The following is an 18,945-nucleotide window of genomic DNA, read 5'->3' as shown; positions in this document are numbered from 1 at the left end:
CCTGGGCCTTCTTTTCGGCCCTTGACGTCTTCGGTTTCCTCTTGTTCTTGACCAGGGTCCAGGAGGCGTCACCCCCCTCTATTTCCCTTGTCTGGTGGGGCTGAGAACTTTCAGCCTGCCGTAACCCCTTATCACCGTCTTTCCTGAGTAGACGGACCTCTCCAGGTCCTTCCTCCCCCGGTTTTGGAGGTACCTGACCGGGGTTCAGCTTCCCAGCCCCACTACCCTTGTTCGGGGTAGTAACCCTCCGCGTTTTGGAGCGGCCCCCAGGGAGCTCATCCCCTGGAGACTGTCTCCCCCGTTTTTGTGTCTGCTCCGTTGGAGCAGTCACCCCCGACGTACCCGCAAATACTTGATCCTCAGTCTGGGTAGACTTTGGCACCACCGTCTTCGCTGGCACGCCTTCGGTCGATTCGACCTTGCCCGAGTCCGCGAATCCTTGGGCCTCAGTCTGGGTAGACCTCGACTCCACCGATTTCACGGGTTTACACTTGGCAGTCCCGACCGCCCTCTCCAGCTTGGCGTCCAGCATCGACTTTCGAAGTTTCTGCAAGCTCCTCTTGAGGTCCTTGCTGATATTATGCTTCGATGACGCAAAGTCGATGATGGCGTTCAGCTATTCCGTCGCCACCTCGAAGGCCGAAAGCCCATCGCATTTGCGGTTCATCGCCTCCACAAGCCATGGGCCGTCAATAACCCTTACCGGCGTTTTTATAGCCGAGAGGAAGGTTGAGTGACCCACGCTGGCGCTGCGCACTGAGCTGCCGACTATTGCCTCTGGCCTCCTAGGCGGAGACCTGAACAACCCACCTCTTGCGAAGGGGTTGTCGCCTACACTACTACCACTAATTGAAGAATTGACTTGGTTTTCCATTTTGGTCCCACGAGTTGCTCGGGGAAAGAGGTCCACCACGCCAGAGCCCAGCATGACGCGGTAAGGGACAATTACTGTGGAGGGTGCCCAGGTACCCCACAGGCTCCGTTAAAGGCCTAGCTTATTATTTCACCCCCCTGGCCATGCATCCCCTCGGCACGGGTCGCTTGACGCCTTGGGATTAGGGGTTAGGGACGTTGGTCGCACCCACTCACTCTAGCTGATGTCAGAAGGACAACAGTGCCCAGGCTGCACTACCAGAGCTAAGTACGCAACCCTTAGCTGGCGGTCAATTGTCATCGGAAGACCCGTGGAAGCGTGCGATTGGAACTTGTGAGGACCAGTGCTGAGTAGGTCGCTCCTTCCCAGATGTCAATTACCATTTCGCAGCCCTGTCTACAATAAGGCTGCGGGGAAGGACTGTAACCGTTGGTCCCAATTTTGTAGCTTGTTGGCTCCTCCACAAGCATCCCCATGTCTCGTCCCCCACGCCAGTAAGAACCAAACGCCCAGTCCGTCCCTAATGAAAGTAGTAGGACAGCCTTACTGGTGGCGATCCCAGCTGTCCGAAATAAAAAGATTCGGCATTATCGTGAAAGGCATAGCCCTTGTTTCATTCATCCCCACCCACACTGTACTTTCTGCGGTTTGAGTCTGGACAACCACCCGTAACGGTGTTGACCTAATCAATACCCTGCGCGGAAGTGCTGCCAACATTTACGAAGATGTGAAGAATGACTCTTCAGTTTTTCGTAAGAGGCATAGAAGAGAAAACGAAATAAGACCAAAAGAAAGATTAAAAAAAACTCAGGTAAATAGACCGTCGAGAGGGAGTCGGGGTTTCTTTTCTGTCGAACTACGAAGGCAGTTGTAGTGCGCGCCGCTGTGATCATTTAAAACTTTGTTAAAAGGATAAAACTTAAGAAAACTTGCATGCATATGAAGTGAATTAGTGCTAAACAAAAAAACAGATGCTAAAAAGTTCCTGTGAGAGACTTAAAAGCTAATAGTACGGTTAGTTACAAGTGATAGTACGGTGTAATTCTAAAGCTAATTGTAAAAATTGTATCTTTTGTTACTAGTGAAACAGATAATAGCATCTCTTTAGAAGCCAGCTCACCTTCAATAGGTGTTAATTTGTATAGAAGAAAAGGTAAATCATATTGTACAATGTGCTTAATTGATATGGGAGAGTGGTGTTAAATGCGCTAGAGAGAGTGATAATATGGTGTGCTAATTGCTACGGGGCAGGCCCGATTCTGCTTCCGGGCCTTTTCTTTTCTTTTTGTGCCCACGGGTGTGACCCCGGAGGACATTCTATTCCGCAGTGCCATCCAGAAACTAGTTCGCGATCCCAAAACTGGAAGAAACTAGTTGGCGTGGCTTGTGTCAGTTTTCGGTGAGGCAAAGTACATCAGGGAACGGAATCAATCACCGTCCGAGCCGCCATCGCGCCCCCTGGGAACGCTATCCTGTGCAAGTCGCCATTGCGCTTGGCTGGTCGCCGGCAATCATCTTCCGACCGACATCGATTGGCCGCAGCCAACTGAAACCGCCATCTCGCTTGCCTGGTCGCCGGCAAGCATCTTCCAGCCGACATTGATTGGCCGCAGCCACCTGAAACCGCCATCTCGCATGCCTGGTCGCCAGCGATCATCTTTCGACTGACATCGATTGGCCACAGCCATCAGAAACCGCCATCTTGCCTGCCTGGTCGCCGGAAATCAGCTTTCGACCGACGACGAATAACTCTCGACCTTCAGCAATCGCCATCGCTCCATTTGGGACACAGGCCTACAGAACGAGTGGCGAATACGCCCCCCCCCCCTCCAGCACGCGAAGGGGAAGTGGACCCGGGTATCCAACTGTAAACCGTCTGGCCATCTCTAGAACCCGCCGCCGGTGCTCACCACGTCGCACACTCTCCACCGCCCAGCCATCTACGAACTTCCAAGACGATCCGAAGCAATCAGGCTCACGAAATCCTCGCATACCGCTGGAGGTCATCCATCGCCATCGACCCAATGCTAGCCGACGAGACCATCGCTGCCTGACAACCCCCGTAAAAGCGCAAGTACACCATTTCTCTCTCTCCATATAATATGCCCAAGGGGCGAATAAAATCATAATGTTAAGACAAAGTATTGAGTCAGGTCATTTATGAGCAGCACTCCCTCATTGCATATGCATGGTATTGTTCCGTTCCGTACCTGAATGGTATTCAAGCCTTGGTCTTGGTAGTTCACCTGGATAAGACTCCGTTACCTCGATTTTGGTCCACCTTGGTCGATAGAACCGGTTGGCTGACACTTCTCCGCAAGGTTTTCAACTTTTATCGCTCCTGCTTAAGGTAAGTGAAGAGTGGGGCAGTGGGTAAAACGGTGCTATACAATTAAACGACCCAGTGCTCGACAATTTCCCACACTCAATTCCTTCTGAGCAGCCGAGAGGCTTACAGGACCAGCTCCCGGCTGAACTTCTCAAACATGGCAGTGAGCAGCTTTATGAAGTTCTGCACCATATTATGTCGAAAATATGGGAAGACGAGGAAATGCCTGCTAGCTGGTTGGACGGCCTCATTTGCCCTCTCTTTAAGAAAGGGCACAGACTGGAGTGCGCCAATTACCGAGGAATAACCCTCCTTAATTCGGCGTACAAAATTATGTCCCGTATTCTGTTCAACAGATTGAGACCGCTTGAAGAGTCCTTCGTCGGCGAATACCAAGCAGGTTTTCGTGAGGGCCGATCAACGACGGATCAAATGTTTACCCTGAGACAAATCCTTGATAAATTCCGGGAGTACAACTTGCAGACACATCATCTGTTTATTGATTTCAAGGCGGCGTACGATTCAGTGAAACGGAATGAATTATGGCAAATTATGCTTGAACATGGTTTTCCGGCGAAACTGATACGGCTGATTCGTATAACGTTGGACGGATCGAAATCAAGTGTAAGGGTTGCGGATGAAATATCGACGTCATTTGTTACCTTAGATGGATTAAAGCAGGGTGATGCACTCTCGAACCTACTGTTCAATATAGCGCTCGAGGGAGCGATTAGGAGAGCTGGTGTGCAAAGAAGCGGTACCATTATCACAAAATCGCATATGCTCCTGGGATTTGCGGACGATATAGATATTATCGGAATTGATCGCCGCGCCGTGGAAGAGGCTTTTGCGCCTTTTAAGAGGGAGACAGCGAGGATTGGACTCACGATCAATACCAGCAAAACGAAGTACATGGTCGCTGGCAATCAACGTGGGTTCATTAGTGGTGGTGGTAGCGAAATAGTGCTGGATGGTGAAAAATTTGAAGTGGTAGAAGAATTTGTGTATCTTGGAACATTAGTGACGTGCGATAATGATGTTACCCGCGAGGTGAAAAGGCGTATTGCAGCTGCAAATAGGGCTTATTACGGACTTCGTAACCAGCTTAAGTCCCGTAATCTGCAAACGAAAACAAAACTCGCGCTGTATACTACTCTGATTCTTCCGGTGGCTTTATACGGCCATGAGACATAGACGTTAAAGGAGGCTGATCGGAGAGCTCTCGGAGTGTTTGAGCGTAAGGTGCTGCGGACAATACTCGGCGGTAAACAGGAGAACGGTATCTGGCGGCGTCGCATGAATCACGAATTGTACCAGGTGTATAAAGGGCTGGATATTATTAAGCTTATACAACACGGCAGACTACGGTGGGCTGGTCACGTTGTTCGTATGCCGGAAGAACGACAAGCGAAGATAATATTTAGTAGAGAACCCGGAAGAGGCCGCAGGCTTCGTTTAAGGCCGCGTACACGATGGCTTTTTGCAGTTGAAGAGGACCTGAGGGCGCTCAATGTTCAGGGCGACTGGAAGCGATTGGCCCAGGATCGAGTCCAGTGGAGAAGGATACTCCATTCGGCGTAGGTTCATCGAAGAGCTGTAGCCCATCAAGTATCAAGTAAGTACTTAAGCCATAACATACTCAGTTATTAAATTGAATTTCAATACCAAATTCATAACCAATTATTATTATTATTCGTTTGGTATTGAAATACCTAAGCATGTTATCCCTCAGGTATTCTGCATATAAGTTTTTGGTATTATTTTTTGATATTTTACCTCTTATGCAAGGCTAGTTCATACCAATTTCTGTTATCGAGGTCTTCGCTCCTCCTCGGGTATTTAGTACAGTTGCTGATGAAGAATGTGTATCCAGTATTTTGCGCTCGATAATGGCGGCCAAGTGAGTGCCTTTTTGACATTCAAGAGGTAGAAAATATTTACGTATTTCAATCACAGTAGGCTTTGATTCATTGAAAAACATTGGCACTCATCCGGTATCAACAAACAAACAAATGTCAAATATTTCTCTACGTTATTCCAGGATTTGGTACTTTTCTTGTGGATTTTTTTTTGCAATACAATTTGCAATACAATTTTTACAATTTTATTTTCTAGGGATGAAGCCACTAAAAGACAACGAAACAATGATGATTGTAATCAGTATTTTTCTAAGGGAAATTAAATTTATAACCGAGCACCTGGGTGAGGCGTTAGCCAGGTTGTGTCAGGCTGGATTCACTACGCTGAACGCATTCAAATAAACTTCGTTTGCCCTATCCAGATGCCTCCGGCCCCCCAGTCAAGAAATACTTTAAAGGAAATGTTAAGCATTGCGCTCAATGCTCTACCTACGTGCACATCGACACATATTGTACTCCCACTTTTCTCACTGACTGCACAATAACGTTCCGGAAGCATCTGTGCCACAATACTCCTCTAGTAAAGCGACGGAAGTATCCTTGCAGCGGTGGACTTAAGGCACCTCATATTAAGGTTAAGAATTGCAAATTTAGGCCTTTTGTAATTTGTGAAAAAAAAAACATTTTATGGGTACCTTAACAAATATCAGCACAACTTTATACAGTTAATATTGGTACGTGGCCGGTCAATTGTAACAGGTCTAAGATTCAGTAAGTGGAACATTTAGCTGTCTGCTAGAGGTTTAAGAATATTCGCAGTGATGTGGGGGCCGGAGGCAGCTGGATAGGGCAAACGAAGTTTATTTTAATGCATCCAGCGTAGTGAACCAAGACTGACATCGTCTCGCACAGGAGCTCAGTTGCAAATTTCCTTTCCATTAGAAAAATACTGATTAATCATCATTGATTTGTTAATTTTTTGTGGCTTCATTCCTAGAAAATAAAATTATATTATTACAAAAAAAAATCGATCAGAAAAGTACCAAATCCTTGAATAACGTAGAAGAAATATTTGACATTTGTTTGTTTGTTGATACCAGATAAGTGCAAATGTTTTTCAATAAATCAAAGCCTACTGTGATTGAAATATGTAAATATTTTCTACCTCTTGAATGTCAAAAAGGCACTCACGGCCGCCATTATCTAGCGCAAAATACTGGATAGCCGCCAGACATTCTAAATACTCACGCTCCTCTAATGTGGACGTGTACTATGCACATGTGGAAGTATTGGCTTGAGAAATGGATTGCGAGTGATTGGACTATGCGTCCAATTTGGGAATCTCGAGCTCGTTCAGTAGCCGCTAGGTTGCGAAGGTCGACGGAGGTCCTTCATAGCTTAGTTGGTTAAAGCACCAGTCTAGCGTACTGTAGGGTCATGGGTTCGAGTCCCATCGAGTTAAGTGGTTACCTCCAATACATTTTCCAAATCAATATCTTCCACATAACGTACATATTCACATATGAGTATTCATAACATTGTAAATTAACGTCCAAGTCGGGTGGTTTAATCCCCGGAAATAGGCATTAACCTTGATTGAACATGTTTCTAACATATTTTCCAAAAAAAAAAACAAGCTCTTTTAGTGGAGTGGCTTCAACTGTCTAAGGCGAGTTTAGTACATTTTCCAAATCAATATCTTCCACATAACGTACATATTCACATATGAGTATTCATAACATTGTAAATTAACGTCCAAGTCGTGGAGTGGAGTGGAGTGGCTTCAACTGTCTAAGGCGAGTTTAGTACTTTCCATTTAATTCCACTACGTTTTGTAATCTTTACAGATACTTATTTCAACCTCAACTGTGAGACCATCTTCAGTGTCTCGTACTTGACTCGATATTTTTCAACATTTTGTTTAGATCAGGTAGATCGCATTAAAGATTTTTTAAATTTGCTTATTCGACGTTTAGTCCGTTTAATCTGTGGTTCCACAGCTCTCCATACGCTGTTCTGGTTCAGGAGGGCAGGGTTCAATTCATCGGTATGATCACAATACGACCCCCGGCCGCAGTGACCTAGTGAGCAACAAGCTTGAGTCGTCTGCTAGTATTGTTTATCACATGGAGAGCGCAGCCTTGATGACAGTCTATTAGGAATACAACTGGTTAACTTTCGAAAAAAAAACAAAAAGTTTGTCAGTAACAAACACTGTTGATGACAAAAGGTATGTTTTAGGCGTTGCTCGATCCCTGATCTTGAACGTAATATTTTATTTACTTGCTCAAACTAAGGCCGGAGTGATATGTGCAGCACATAAAAGTCTTCCCCATTCAGCTCGGTTCATGGCTGCACGTCGTCCATCACGCAGTACAGAACAAGATGAATACACAGCTAGGTGTTGCAGTCTGCCCAATTCCGGACGAGAAGAAGGCGGGGGTGAAAAATTCATTTTCGGTGCAAAACATAAACAAACCGGCTGGCTCTCCCATCCAGTTTTCCGCGAGCGGTAATGGCCGCCAGCTTGCCTGCGGGTTAGTCTCTGATTTGACGTTTCTGGAGGTCAACTGCACCCACCGCTCCGAACATTCTGACCAATGTTGCATATAAGAAGGTGCTGATTCAGTGAATTCAAGCCTTCTTATATACCACATTGATCAAAATGCTGGAATGGTGGGTGCAGTTGACCTCCAGAAACGTCAAATCAGAGACTAACCCGCAGGCAAGCTGGCGGCCATTACCGCTCGCGGAAAACTGGATACTAAAATCCAAGATGGCTGAATCGGGAATTTGGCAGATTGGAACACCTAGTGGTGTATTCATCTTGGTACAGAAGGTCCGCAAATCGTTCGAGCATTACCGACAGCTTTGTGCAGAAAGCACAAACGGACGTTGTATATACGGACCTATCTGCAGCTTTCGATAAAATTAACCACGCTATCACGGTTGCGAAATTGGAAAGACTTGGCATTGCTGGTTATCTTTTGCGCTGGTTCCATTCATATCTCACCGGACGGAGACTGTCTGTTACGGTAGGCAATTCTCAGTCCACTGAATTTTTGGCAACCTCAGGCATTCCTCAGGGAAGCCATCTTGGCCCCTTGATATTCCTCTTGTATTTCAACGATGTAAACAATGTGCTTCGAGGACCGCGACTGTCGTATGCGGATGATATGAAGCTCTATGCACTAATTCGGTCTATCTCTGACGCAATGGACCTACAACAAGATATTAATTCATTTGCGGCTTGGTGCACATTGAACCGGATGGTTGTCAATCCTAGCAAATGTTCCGTGATCTCTTTCATTCGTGTACATCAGCCAATAATTTACAACTATGAGCTCAATGGAATTGTGATGCAACGTGTGAACTGTATAAAGGATCTTGGTGTTATTCTAGATACGCAGCTAACATTCAAGCATCATGTCTCTTACGTGATCGAGAAGGCTTCTAGAACATTAGGATGAATCTTTCGCGTCGCCAAGGGTTTCACCGATGCTTATTGCTTGAAATCACTGTACTGTTCGCTGGTTCGATCTACGCTGGAATATTGTTCCGCTGTATGGCATCCTAATTACCAGAACGGATCAGTAAGAATTGAATCTGTTCAACGCCGCTTCATTCGTTTTGCTCTTCGCTTGCTTCCATGGCGAAACCCATTCCGGTTACCAAGTTATAGCAGCCGTTGTCACTTGATTAATCTTGAAAGCCTACAATTGCGGAGGCACATTGCACGGGCCATGGTCGTTGCTGATACGCTCCAAGGCAGAATCGACTGCCCTGAAATTCTGGAATCAGTAAACTTGAACGTTCGACCTAGGGCACTGCGAAATAACGGAATGCTGAGGATACCTTTTCGAAGAACGAATTACGGACAACGTGGAGCGATAGTGGGTCTACAGCGGGCATTCAACGAGGTTGCCCCATGTTTTGATTTTAATCTATCCAGACAGACGATTCGTCGTAATTTTACAAGGGCTTATTCTGCCATGTTTCATAATTAACGATGATTTTATTATAATTACTATTATTAGTATTAATTAGGATAAGCATCATTAGGACCTAAGTTGTCTGTTGATGAATCAAACAATAAAGAATAAAGAATAAAGAATAAATCGTCCTCTACCCACCTTGCTCACTGCGCACCTCGCCTTCTTGTGCCAGTCGGATCGTTGTCGAGACATTATGACTGTGCCCAGTCCTCTCTCAACAGCTGATGCAAATTGTGGTTCATTCGCCTCCTCTACGTACCGTCTGCCATCTGCACCCCACCATAGATAGTACGCAGCACTTTCCTTTCGAAAACTCCAAGTGTGATGTAGGCTGCCTCCATATTCTGAAAGTTACGTGCCATAATATCTATACTTGCTACTACCATACTTACCAATATCTACCATACTTGCCAATCCCTGACCATCGTATTACCCCCTCCAAAGTGATGTTGATGTTCTGCGCGTTTCAAAGTGACTCGAGATTTGAGAATGAATGAATGTTGTCCTTTTATGATTTTGAAACGCAAGCGAACCTATCGGTGGAAGTCAAGCTTTACTGAACAACGAACAAACAAATTCAAACTTACATTTTTCAGTTTTATAACAACTGAATAAAAGGTAACAGGCTGAACTTAATTAAACTATGATTAGCTCTGTATGGTTGTACGTTTACGTGTACGTAAATGGCTACCGGTCGGAAATCATCGATTTCAGTTTCATGACTTCCGCTCTGCTCGCCAAGGTACCGTGCTGCCAGTAACTTCTTACGCTAGGTGTTCATCGGCCTGACTGACATGACCAGTTTCCGACAACACCTATTAGTTTATCCGGAAATCCGTCTACATGCATTAGTTGCCATAGCTGGTCTTGGTCGACTATATCGTATGCGGCTTTGAAGTTGATGGATAGATGATGTGCGGATACGTTTCGTTGTATTCGCGGCATTCCTGCAATATCTGGCGTACGGCGAACACTTGATCCGTGGTAAAGCTTTCGCACATAAATCCCGCCTGGTACTGCCCCACGAACTCTCTTCCAATTTCGGTTAGTCGACGGCATAAAATTTGGTAGAGTACCTTGTAGGCGGCGTTCAGCAAGGTGATTTCGCGGTAGTTGCTGCAATCCAGCTTATTGCCCTTTTTGTAGATGGGGCACACGACACCTTCTATCCATCCCTGCAGCAGATGCTGATCCTCCCAAACCTTGGTAATTACCCAGGGCAGCGCTGTAGACAGTGATTCACCAGTGTGTTTAAACAGCTCTCGTGGTAGTAGTAGTAGTTGGTCAACCCCAGAGGCTTTGTTGTTTTTCAGCGGGTGAGCGTGCTCCCAGGTTCGCCAATATGCCGCCATCGTTGTCTGCCACATCGCCATTCAAGTGCTGCCGCTCAAATATCCATCTATTAGTTGCGCTCACTAAATGCATTTTATTTGATTGTTAAAAAATGTAAAAAATAAAAGAGCAGATTTTTTGCCAATTGTGTAGGACATCTCTGCCGGCAGGGCAGCTGCAGATAAAATGGTGCGGTTTTTTCAAAATGTTGGAGTGTGTCTTCTGATACTTTGAGAACGGCAGTCTCGGGAAGTTGCTGCAGCCACAAAGATTTTAGGATTTTCTGATCCATGATAACGACAACTATAATAGCTAGATCGTTCATTTTACGGAGCAGAATGGTCCAATTTTTCCAATTGCGCTCAATATGTATTAATTTGTGTGTTTGCTTATCCTCTCGTCGGGGCCACTAAGGAGCGTTGAATAATAAAGCTTAAAAAGAGCTCCAGTTTTTTTTTTTATACGAGACGAGCCAGCCCAGGGCTGAAAGTCTCGCTAATAAATACAAAAAAAAAACTTCAGTTCTATGCTACATGTCAAAGAGAAAGACGAAATCAAAATGAAATTTCTCGCCACTCGTTTCGCATCAATTGGCGCTTCACTCTTTTATTTCAAGATAAAATGAGTTTGATACTACTAGATGGAGAATTATCATATTATCAGTCAACTTGAAACCCCTGATCTTCGTACTTACCTTTTCATAATACGTTTTCAACATTAATTTGTCTATAAATGTGTGTACAAAGGATTATTTACAGATGCAGTACAGCAACGGTTTTAACATTTGTTCGCTATATTTATTGAACATATTCTTTTTTTCTAATTATAGTTAGAACGCAGTTTTGCTGTCACAGACGTGTTACATAGTACATGATTTAAATCTAAATTAAATGCGTTACACATTTTCATTCTATTCACTTCAGTGTGAGTTTTAAGTTATTACATTAGTTTTCTTATAACTTAGGTTGCTTTAGTTATTTCACTTCGTTCTTTTTTGTTAAAGCATGATTCACTTATATTATTGTTAATCATCGAGTTTAATTAAAGAAAAAGGAATCTTATAAGCTTAACAACTCTCCATAACGCACTAAGCTAAGCAACGGTCCATTTAATTTTTAATGCACTCTCACAGCAAAACACATAAAATGAAAAATGCGAAAAAACAGCTCGCGTATCAAGCAAATAATAGAGAAGAGGAACGAACTTCATCTTTTCAATTTATTATCATTTGTTTTATTTTTACGTTGACTCCGCAACAAGACAGCTTAACGCCATTATTGTTTTAAATAAGGAATTTTAAGGAAAAAGAAATACTAGATGAATTTAAGTATACACAACAATACGCATGAGCTTGATCGTGTATTGTGATTTGGATTTGCTTCTCGGACGTTGATTATGTATGTGTGGGAAGGGAAACTTATTCCGGTCGTTTTTCGCTGTGTTTCCGAGTGTATTCTTCGGCGTTCTTGGTAAACTTTTTGCGGTCCTTTAAATATTCCTCTGCTAGATCCGCACGAAGTGGATGCTCAGGTTCTGGATCGTTCACAAGTGCTATGAGAGCTTGTATTACTGGAAATCAGATAGGAATTAGCTTTGCTTTAAATTTGTTTGTGCTATCCATACCTTGATCAGTCTTTGTTGCTGGCTTCCAGTTTTCGGCGCTAATAATCGGCAAGCACACTTGACCTTTCTCATCTATGTTAGGATGGTAGATTTTGGTTTTAAAACAAATTTTTGGTGGTTTAAAGGGATACTCAGCAGGGAACGTCACTTCGATTCTGAAAGCACCTTTGTTGTAGGGTGCATTTTCCTGAAAATAAAGAAACAAAATCTATAATTTATCTTAAGCTACAATATAGAACCATTTATCTGATCAAATTGACAACGGACTACTTGTTCAACATTTCACAAGTAATAAGTAGTGTGAATATTCGTTTTTTTTTTCATTTTAATGTAATGGGCTACATGTGAAACAGCTCAGCTAATAGTGAATAAGTTCGTGGGAAGTTATCAAGTCGACTTCGTTAGTCGTTTTCTGTACGGCTAATGCGTTAAATATTTAGCACCAATGCACCATCTCTTCATCAATTTCAATGACAGTATAGACCGCGGAGATTTAAATTTAAAATCAGGAACTTAGAGGTTGTCCATAAACCTTGTAGACTAAATTTTAATTTTTTAAACCCCCTCTCTTCTAGTAGACTTTCCTGAACCCCCTCCTCACCCCCCTTGAAGTCTACGTAGACTTTTTCAAATTTTTCAAAACTTCATATGTGTTATGCTACAGGGCTGACAAAAGTCATTCTCGTCGTATGAAGAAAGCGAAAAAAAATTAGTCTTCGTCATAACATTGCACGACGCAACACCTATTCGTTTTCTTCGCGCTGCATGCGTACCACGACGATAGTCGCACAGCCAAAAGTTATGACGATTTTCGTCGTCACTTCTTCACACAATTCATTGCACGTCATAATAGACGGACTGGTTAAAAATATAATAGCGTCTCAATTAAACAAATAGTAGAAACTTTGGTAACACAAATGTATCGATAACATTCATAACGCTTTCTTACGTTGCTTCAAATTCATTATTACAAAGAATTAGTAAAAATCTTCGCATGGCAGCTGCCGCTTGAAGAATAACGGTATGAAGTCTTCGTTCTTTGATGTCGTCATGACGATTTGGTTACACGACGAAAGCTAACGTCGTGCGCGTCATTGACGATGTGGAGAGTAGCAATGAAGACACTGCAACTCGTCGCTACTGTGGCATTTCGTGCTATGACGATGACTATTGCAGCCCTGGTTATGCATGAGCACAATGACGCATTACTATCTTATTATGATTTATTGTCAACAGGTGGAAAAGACACCCCAATGACCACTATCTTAAAATAAATACATTAACTACGTAAATACGTTAACTTATACTCAAGAGCGAAAAATATGCAGAAAATTACACTTATTAGTTTCTCGCGACACATTAAAATCAAACACAGAATAACACATATTGGATAAATGGGACATGCTTCGGACCGGCTCATGTAGGCCATAGTTAGTTCTGGCAGCAGGGAGATTGATGAACGAGTGTGATCGGAGAATACGGCGGCAAGTGTTGATGTCCAGCAAGCTGAGCAACGTAGGGCAGTCGATGTTTCCTTGCAGAAGATCGCCGATGAAGCAGGCCTTAGCCACGTTACGCCTTGCATCAAGACAGTCGAGGTTAATAAGCTGACAACGGCTGCTGTAGCTTGGTACGTTGAGCGGATCTCTCCACCTAAGATGTCGTAGAGCAAAGCGCACGAATTTTCTTTGGATAGCTTCGATGCGCTGAACTTCGTTTCGGTAATACGGAGCCCAGACAACTGACGAGTACTCCAAGATCGGGCGAACGGTTGCACAAAACAGTGATTTCAGACAGTACACATCCCGGAATTTCTTGGCCTAGAGAAACAGGAAGCCTAGTTGTGAAGACGCCTTCGAAACGATATATGCTACATGATCCTTGAATGTTATTTTCGAGTCGACCAAAACTCCTAGATAATATGTTTAATATGTTTAAGAAAAACGCTCAGAACTAATTTATTACCAAGGCTAAGTTTTCTAGCTGTTTGATAAACGTTAACCCATTTTAGAAGCAAAACGTTCAAACGTTGAATATTCAGCGCAATGTTGCTGTCGGTGAGTTTCACATCGTTTTGAAGTTTAGAGGACCGCTGTCCGATAACTGCAAAACTGTTGCAACTATTGAACTGCAGTTAAATAACCTTCAGCTGTTGAACGTCTAGTATGTATAATTTTGTTACAATGTTATTTTTAAGTAGCGATATAAGGAATGGTATTGAATATCGAAAATTATTTTCTGAATGACTTAACAAAAGTAGATACTGTGATTAGGAATCAATAAGATCATATTATCTAAAAGTTTATTCTGGTTGAAGCTTCCACCTCCAGGAATATAGCTCAGAATATCAAACTATATATCATATTACTTGGAGACCAGAATCCGACCTTAAATTTTCTCGAAATGTGAGGCTACCTAGAACACCATATTCATTTTTAGAGCAGTTTTTAACATCTAGTTATTCGACGTAACTGTCGAATATATTACTATCGACATCCAATATTAACTCTATAGAGGTCGTCTTCCAACTGGGATAAATTTTCCGCAATAATTTAGTCTGCATGAAATTTAAATGAAGTGAGATTTTGGACGTTTCGCAATCACGCAGCAAGAAATACATGGAAGCAAAATCTGCTTACAAGATTTCCAGGGTACCTATAAGGCCAATGTTGGTAGAATCTTGTTCAATTATCAATCATCGAAACCTCATGCGCGAGCTAATTCGCTTGCGATCTGTAGGCAGAGAATCACGCTTGAGTTTTTCACACAGAATCACAGCGTTTCGCTCATTTTCCGAAAAATGATTCCGCTCCCAAAAGCATCAAAACCCAATCGAAGAGAATTTTATGTTTGGATTTACTATCCATTGTTCCAAGCAAAGAAAGTTAAATTGATGAACACATCGAAAAGAACATGTTGAAATCATGCAATTGCGAGACAACATGAACGATGAACGATTCTCTGGGCCATGAGTCAGGTGGTATTTTACTCGCGCTTGATTTGAATTCCTGATGAGATTTGAGAATTTGTGTTTTTCTCCACACTGTAGCAATGCTTGATAAAAACAAACTATAGAGATAATTTTGTCTGAGTTACTACAAAAGCACATTGTAATCTTGACTTCTATGATCCATATAGGGTGGTCGGTATTGGCCATTTTTGTCAAATACCGATATTCGATATTTGATGGAGTCAATACCGGTAATACCGGTAGAATACCGGTTTTTGTGAAAATTTCAGGTAGTAAAAGAAAAACTTTCGATTTGGACTTTTGAATGAAAAACAGTATTTATTGACAAACTTCAAATGTTAAAATCATTGCTTGTTGAGCTGGGCGAAGCGAAACTTAAGTAAACATTAAGGGTCTGTCTCATTTGGAGAATTAAACTGAAATTAAACTTAAAAGTGACATTTCAATAATTATCGAATAACCCTGCTCGCAGAGCAAGATTACTTTTGACAGATATCGAATCATTTTCCATCGATGTCCTATTGGAATTGCTGGGTAGCACCAGCCATTCTTATAACGGGGTGATTTTTTAATTTTCGAACTGTCACTTTTAAGTTTAATTCTCCAAATGAGACAGACCCTAAGTGTGCGACTCATCTTCCAATCCGCCTTGGATTTTTTTAGCAATGTTTGCAACTACTGAAAATGCCCTCTCCCAATCCGCATTGGATTTTGTTAGCAATGTTTGCAACTACGGTGAATGCCCTCTCTGGTTCAACCGAAGTAGGACGAATGGTTCCAAGACTATCGAAAATCAGTGTCAAATACACTCAACCCTCTTTTTACGTCACTTATTGGGGGGACATAAATCGAATGTGACGTAAAAAGAATTTTTGCTAAAATTTCTAGTATTTCACTTAATTTATTGATAGTGAGGATACTTACAAATACATTCACTTGCGTCTTACATGAGGTATTGTAAGATCTATCCAAATCCAGCAGATGTTATAAGATCTCCAAATTGTCCTGGAGTTTGAATCAAATGGTCTACCGAATCAACCAAAGCCTTCATGATGTCCCAAGTCGTGGTATCAACTCTATTATGCCCTCCGAGGATTTGTCTTTCACTTGCGTCTCAAAACAAGACATATGAGGTGTTGTAAGATCTCCAAATTGTCCTGAAGTTTGAAACAAATGGTCCACCGAATCAACCAAGGCTTCCATGATGTCTCCAGTCTCGGTGTCAACCCAATTTTGTCCTCCGATTATTTGTCTTTCACATCCGTCTTCAATTCTTGCATGTATGAAGTTGTAAGATCTCCAAATCGTCCAGGAGTTTGAATCAAATGGTCTACCGAATCAACCAAAGCCTTCATGATGTCCCAAGTCGTGGTATCAACTCAATTATGTCCTCCGAGTATTTGCTTTCACTTGCGTCTCAAAACAAGACATATGAGGTGTTGTAAGATCTCCAAATTGTCCTGAAGTTTGAATCAAATGGTCCACCGAATCAACCAAGGCTTCCATGATGTCCCCAGTCTCGGTGTCAACCCAATTTTGTCCTCCGATTATTTGTCTTTCACATCCCTCTTCAATTCTCGCATGTATGAAGATGTAAGATCTCCAAATCGTCCTGGAGTTTGAATCAAATGGCCTACTGAATCTACTGAGGCTTGCATGATGTCCTCAGCCGCGGTATCATCCCAATCATGCCTTCCGAGTATTTATCTTTCACCTGCGTCTCAAGTCCAGGTATATGAGATGTTTTAAGATCTGCAAATTGTCCTGGAGTTTGAATCAAAAGGTCTACAGAATCAAACAAGGCTTCCACGATGTCCCCAGCTTCACTGTCAACCCAATTTTGTTTTTCGAGTATTGGTCTTTTACTAACGTCTCAAATACAGGCATATTCAATATTGTAAGATCTCCAAATTGTCCTGGAGTTTAAATCAAATGGTGAAATGAATCAACCAAGGCTTCCATGAAGTCCCCCGCCACGGTATCATCCCACTCATGCCCTCCGAGTATTTGTCTTTCACTTGCGTTTCAAGTCCATGTATATGAGATGTTTGTCCTGGAGTTTGAATCAGGTGGTCTACAGAATCAAACAAGGCTTCCACGATGTCCCCAGCCTCGGTGTCAACCCAATTGTGTCTTCTGAGTGTTGGTCTTCTACTAACGTCTCAAATACAGGCATATTCGATATTGTAAGATCTCCAAATTGTTCTAGAATTTAAATCAAATGGTCTATCGAATCAACCAAAGCCTTTATGATGTCCTAAGCCGTGGTATTAACTCAATAATGTTCTCTGAGTATTTGTCTTTCACTTGCGTCTCAAAACAAGACATATGAGGTGTTGTAAGATCTCCTAATTGTCCTGGAGTTTGAATCAAATTTTGTAATGAATCAACCAAGGATTCCATGGTGCCCCCAGCCGCGGTATCATCCCAATCATGCCCTCCGAGTATTTGTCATTCACTTGCGTCTCAAGTCCAGGTATATGAGATGTTGTAAGATCTCCAAATTGTCCTGGAGTTTGAATCAAATGGTCTACATAATCAACCAAGGCTGCCACGATGTCAACCCAATTTTGTCTTCTGAGTATTAGTCTTTTACTAACGTCTCAAGTTCAGGTATATGAGGTGTTGTAAGATCTCCAAAATGTCCTGGAGTTTGAATCAAAAAATCTAATGAATCAACCAAGGCTTCCATGGTGCTCCCAGCCGCGGTATCATCCCAATTATGTCTTTCGATTATTTGTCTTTCACTTACGTCTCAAATCCAGGCATATGAGATTTTTTAAGATCTCCAAATTGTTCTGGAGATAGAATCAAATGGTCTACCGAATCTACTGAGGCTTGCACGATGTCCTCAGCTGCAGTATCATCCCACTCATGCCCTCCGAGTATTTGTCTTTCACTTACGTCTCAAGTCCATGTATATGAGATGTTTTAAGATTGGCAAATTGTCCTGGAGTTTGAATCAAATGGTCTACATAATCAACCAAGGCTTCCACGATGTCTCCAGCCTCGATGTCAATCCAACTTTGTCTTCTGAGTATTGGTCTTTTACTAACGTCTCAAATACAGGCATATTCAATATTGTTAGATCTCCAAATTGTCCTGGAGTTTGAATCAAATGGTCAATCGAATCAACCAAAGCCTTCACGATGTCCTAAGCCGTGGTATCAACACAATTATGTTCTCTGAGTATTTGTCTTTTTCTTGCATCTCAAAACAAGACATATAAGGATCTCCAAAGTGTCCTTGAGTTTGAATCAAATGGTGTAATGAATCAACCAAGGCTTTCATGGTGCTCCCAGCCACGATATCAAACCAATTATGTCCTCCGATTATTTGTCTTTCACTTACGTCTCAAATGCAGGCATATGATACGTTTTAAGATCCCAAATTGTTCTGGAGTTTGAATCAAATGTTCTGCCGAATCAAACAAGTCTTTCACGATATCCCCAGCCGCGGTGTCAACCCAATTTTGTCTTCTGAGCATTGGTCTTTCACTTGAGTCACAAATTTTAGCATGTAAGATGTTGTAAGATCTTCAAACTGTCCTGGAGTTTGAATCAAATGGTCTACCAAATCAATCAAGGCTTTAATGATTTCTTCACTCGCGGTATCAACTCAATTATATTCCCCGTGTGTTTGTCTTTCACTCGTCTTAAATCGAGGCATATGAGGTGTTGTAAGATCTCAAAGTTTTCCTGGAATTTGGATAGTTTGCGAATTGCGTCTCAAATTCTGACATGTAACATGTTGTAAGATCTCCCAATTGTTCTACAGATTGAATCAAATGGTCTACCGAATCAATCAAGGCTTCCATTATGTCCCCAGCCACGAAGTCTAGACTTCAGATATTTCTTCGATGACCTGGAGTGGAATAATTGTTAAATGCGTATCTAATATGGATCTATGGATCAGAATGGGATGAACCATTTGAAAATAATAATCCTGTAGACCTAAGAACC

At 42.5% G+C, this 18,945-nt stretch overlaps 1 protein-coding gene across 1 annotated transcript in view; it reads right to left on the bottom strand.

Annotated features, from left to right (window-relative positions):
* Nucleotides 1-11,164: 11,164 nt before the first annotated feature.
* LOC134225027 (ubiquitin-conjugating enzyme E2 L3-like) overlaps nt 11,165-18,945 on the bottom strand; it is a 30,009-nt gene continuing 22,228 nt past the window's right edge. Inside the window, exons 3-4 of the mRNA XM_062704769.1 lie at nt 12,013-12,199; nt 11,165-11,958 (exon numbers count right to left, since the gene is read on the bottom strand). Coding sequence (XP_062560753.1) covers nt 11,807-11,958; nt 12,013-12,199 — 339 coding nt within the window. The 3' untranslated portion in view covers nt 11,165-11,806. The remainder of the gene's footprint in view (nt 11,959-12,012; nt 12,200-18,945) is intronic.

Source organism: Armigeres subalbatus, chromosome 3, assembly GCF_024139115.2.
Source record: "Armigeres subalbatus isolate Guangzhou_Male chromosome 3, GZ_Asu_2, whole genome shotgun sequence".
In the NCBI taxonomy this organism is placed as follows: Eukaryota; Metazoa; Arthropoda; class Insecta; order Diptera; family Culicidae; genus Armigeres; species Armigeres subalbatus.
The sequence above is the reverse complement of the archived record's forward strand: the minus strand, read 5'-3'. Positions and strand labels throughout refer to the sequence as shown.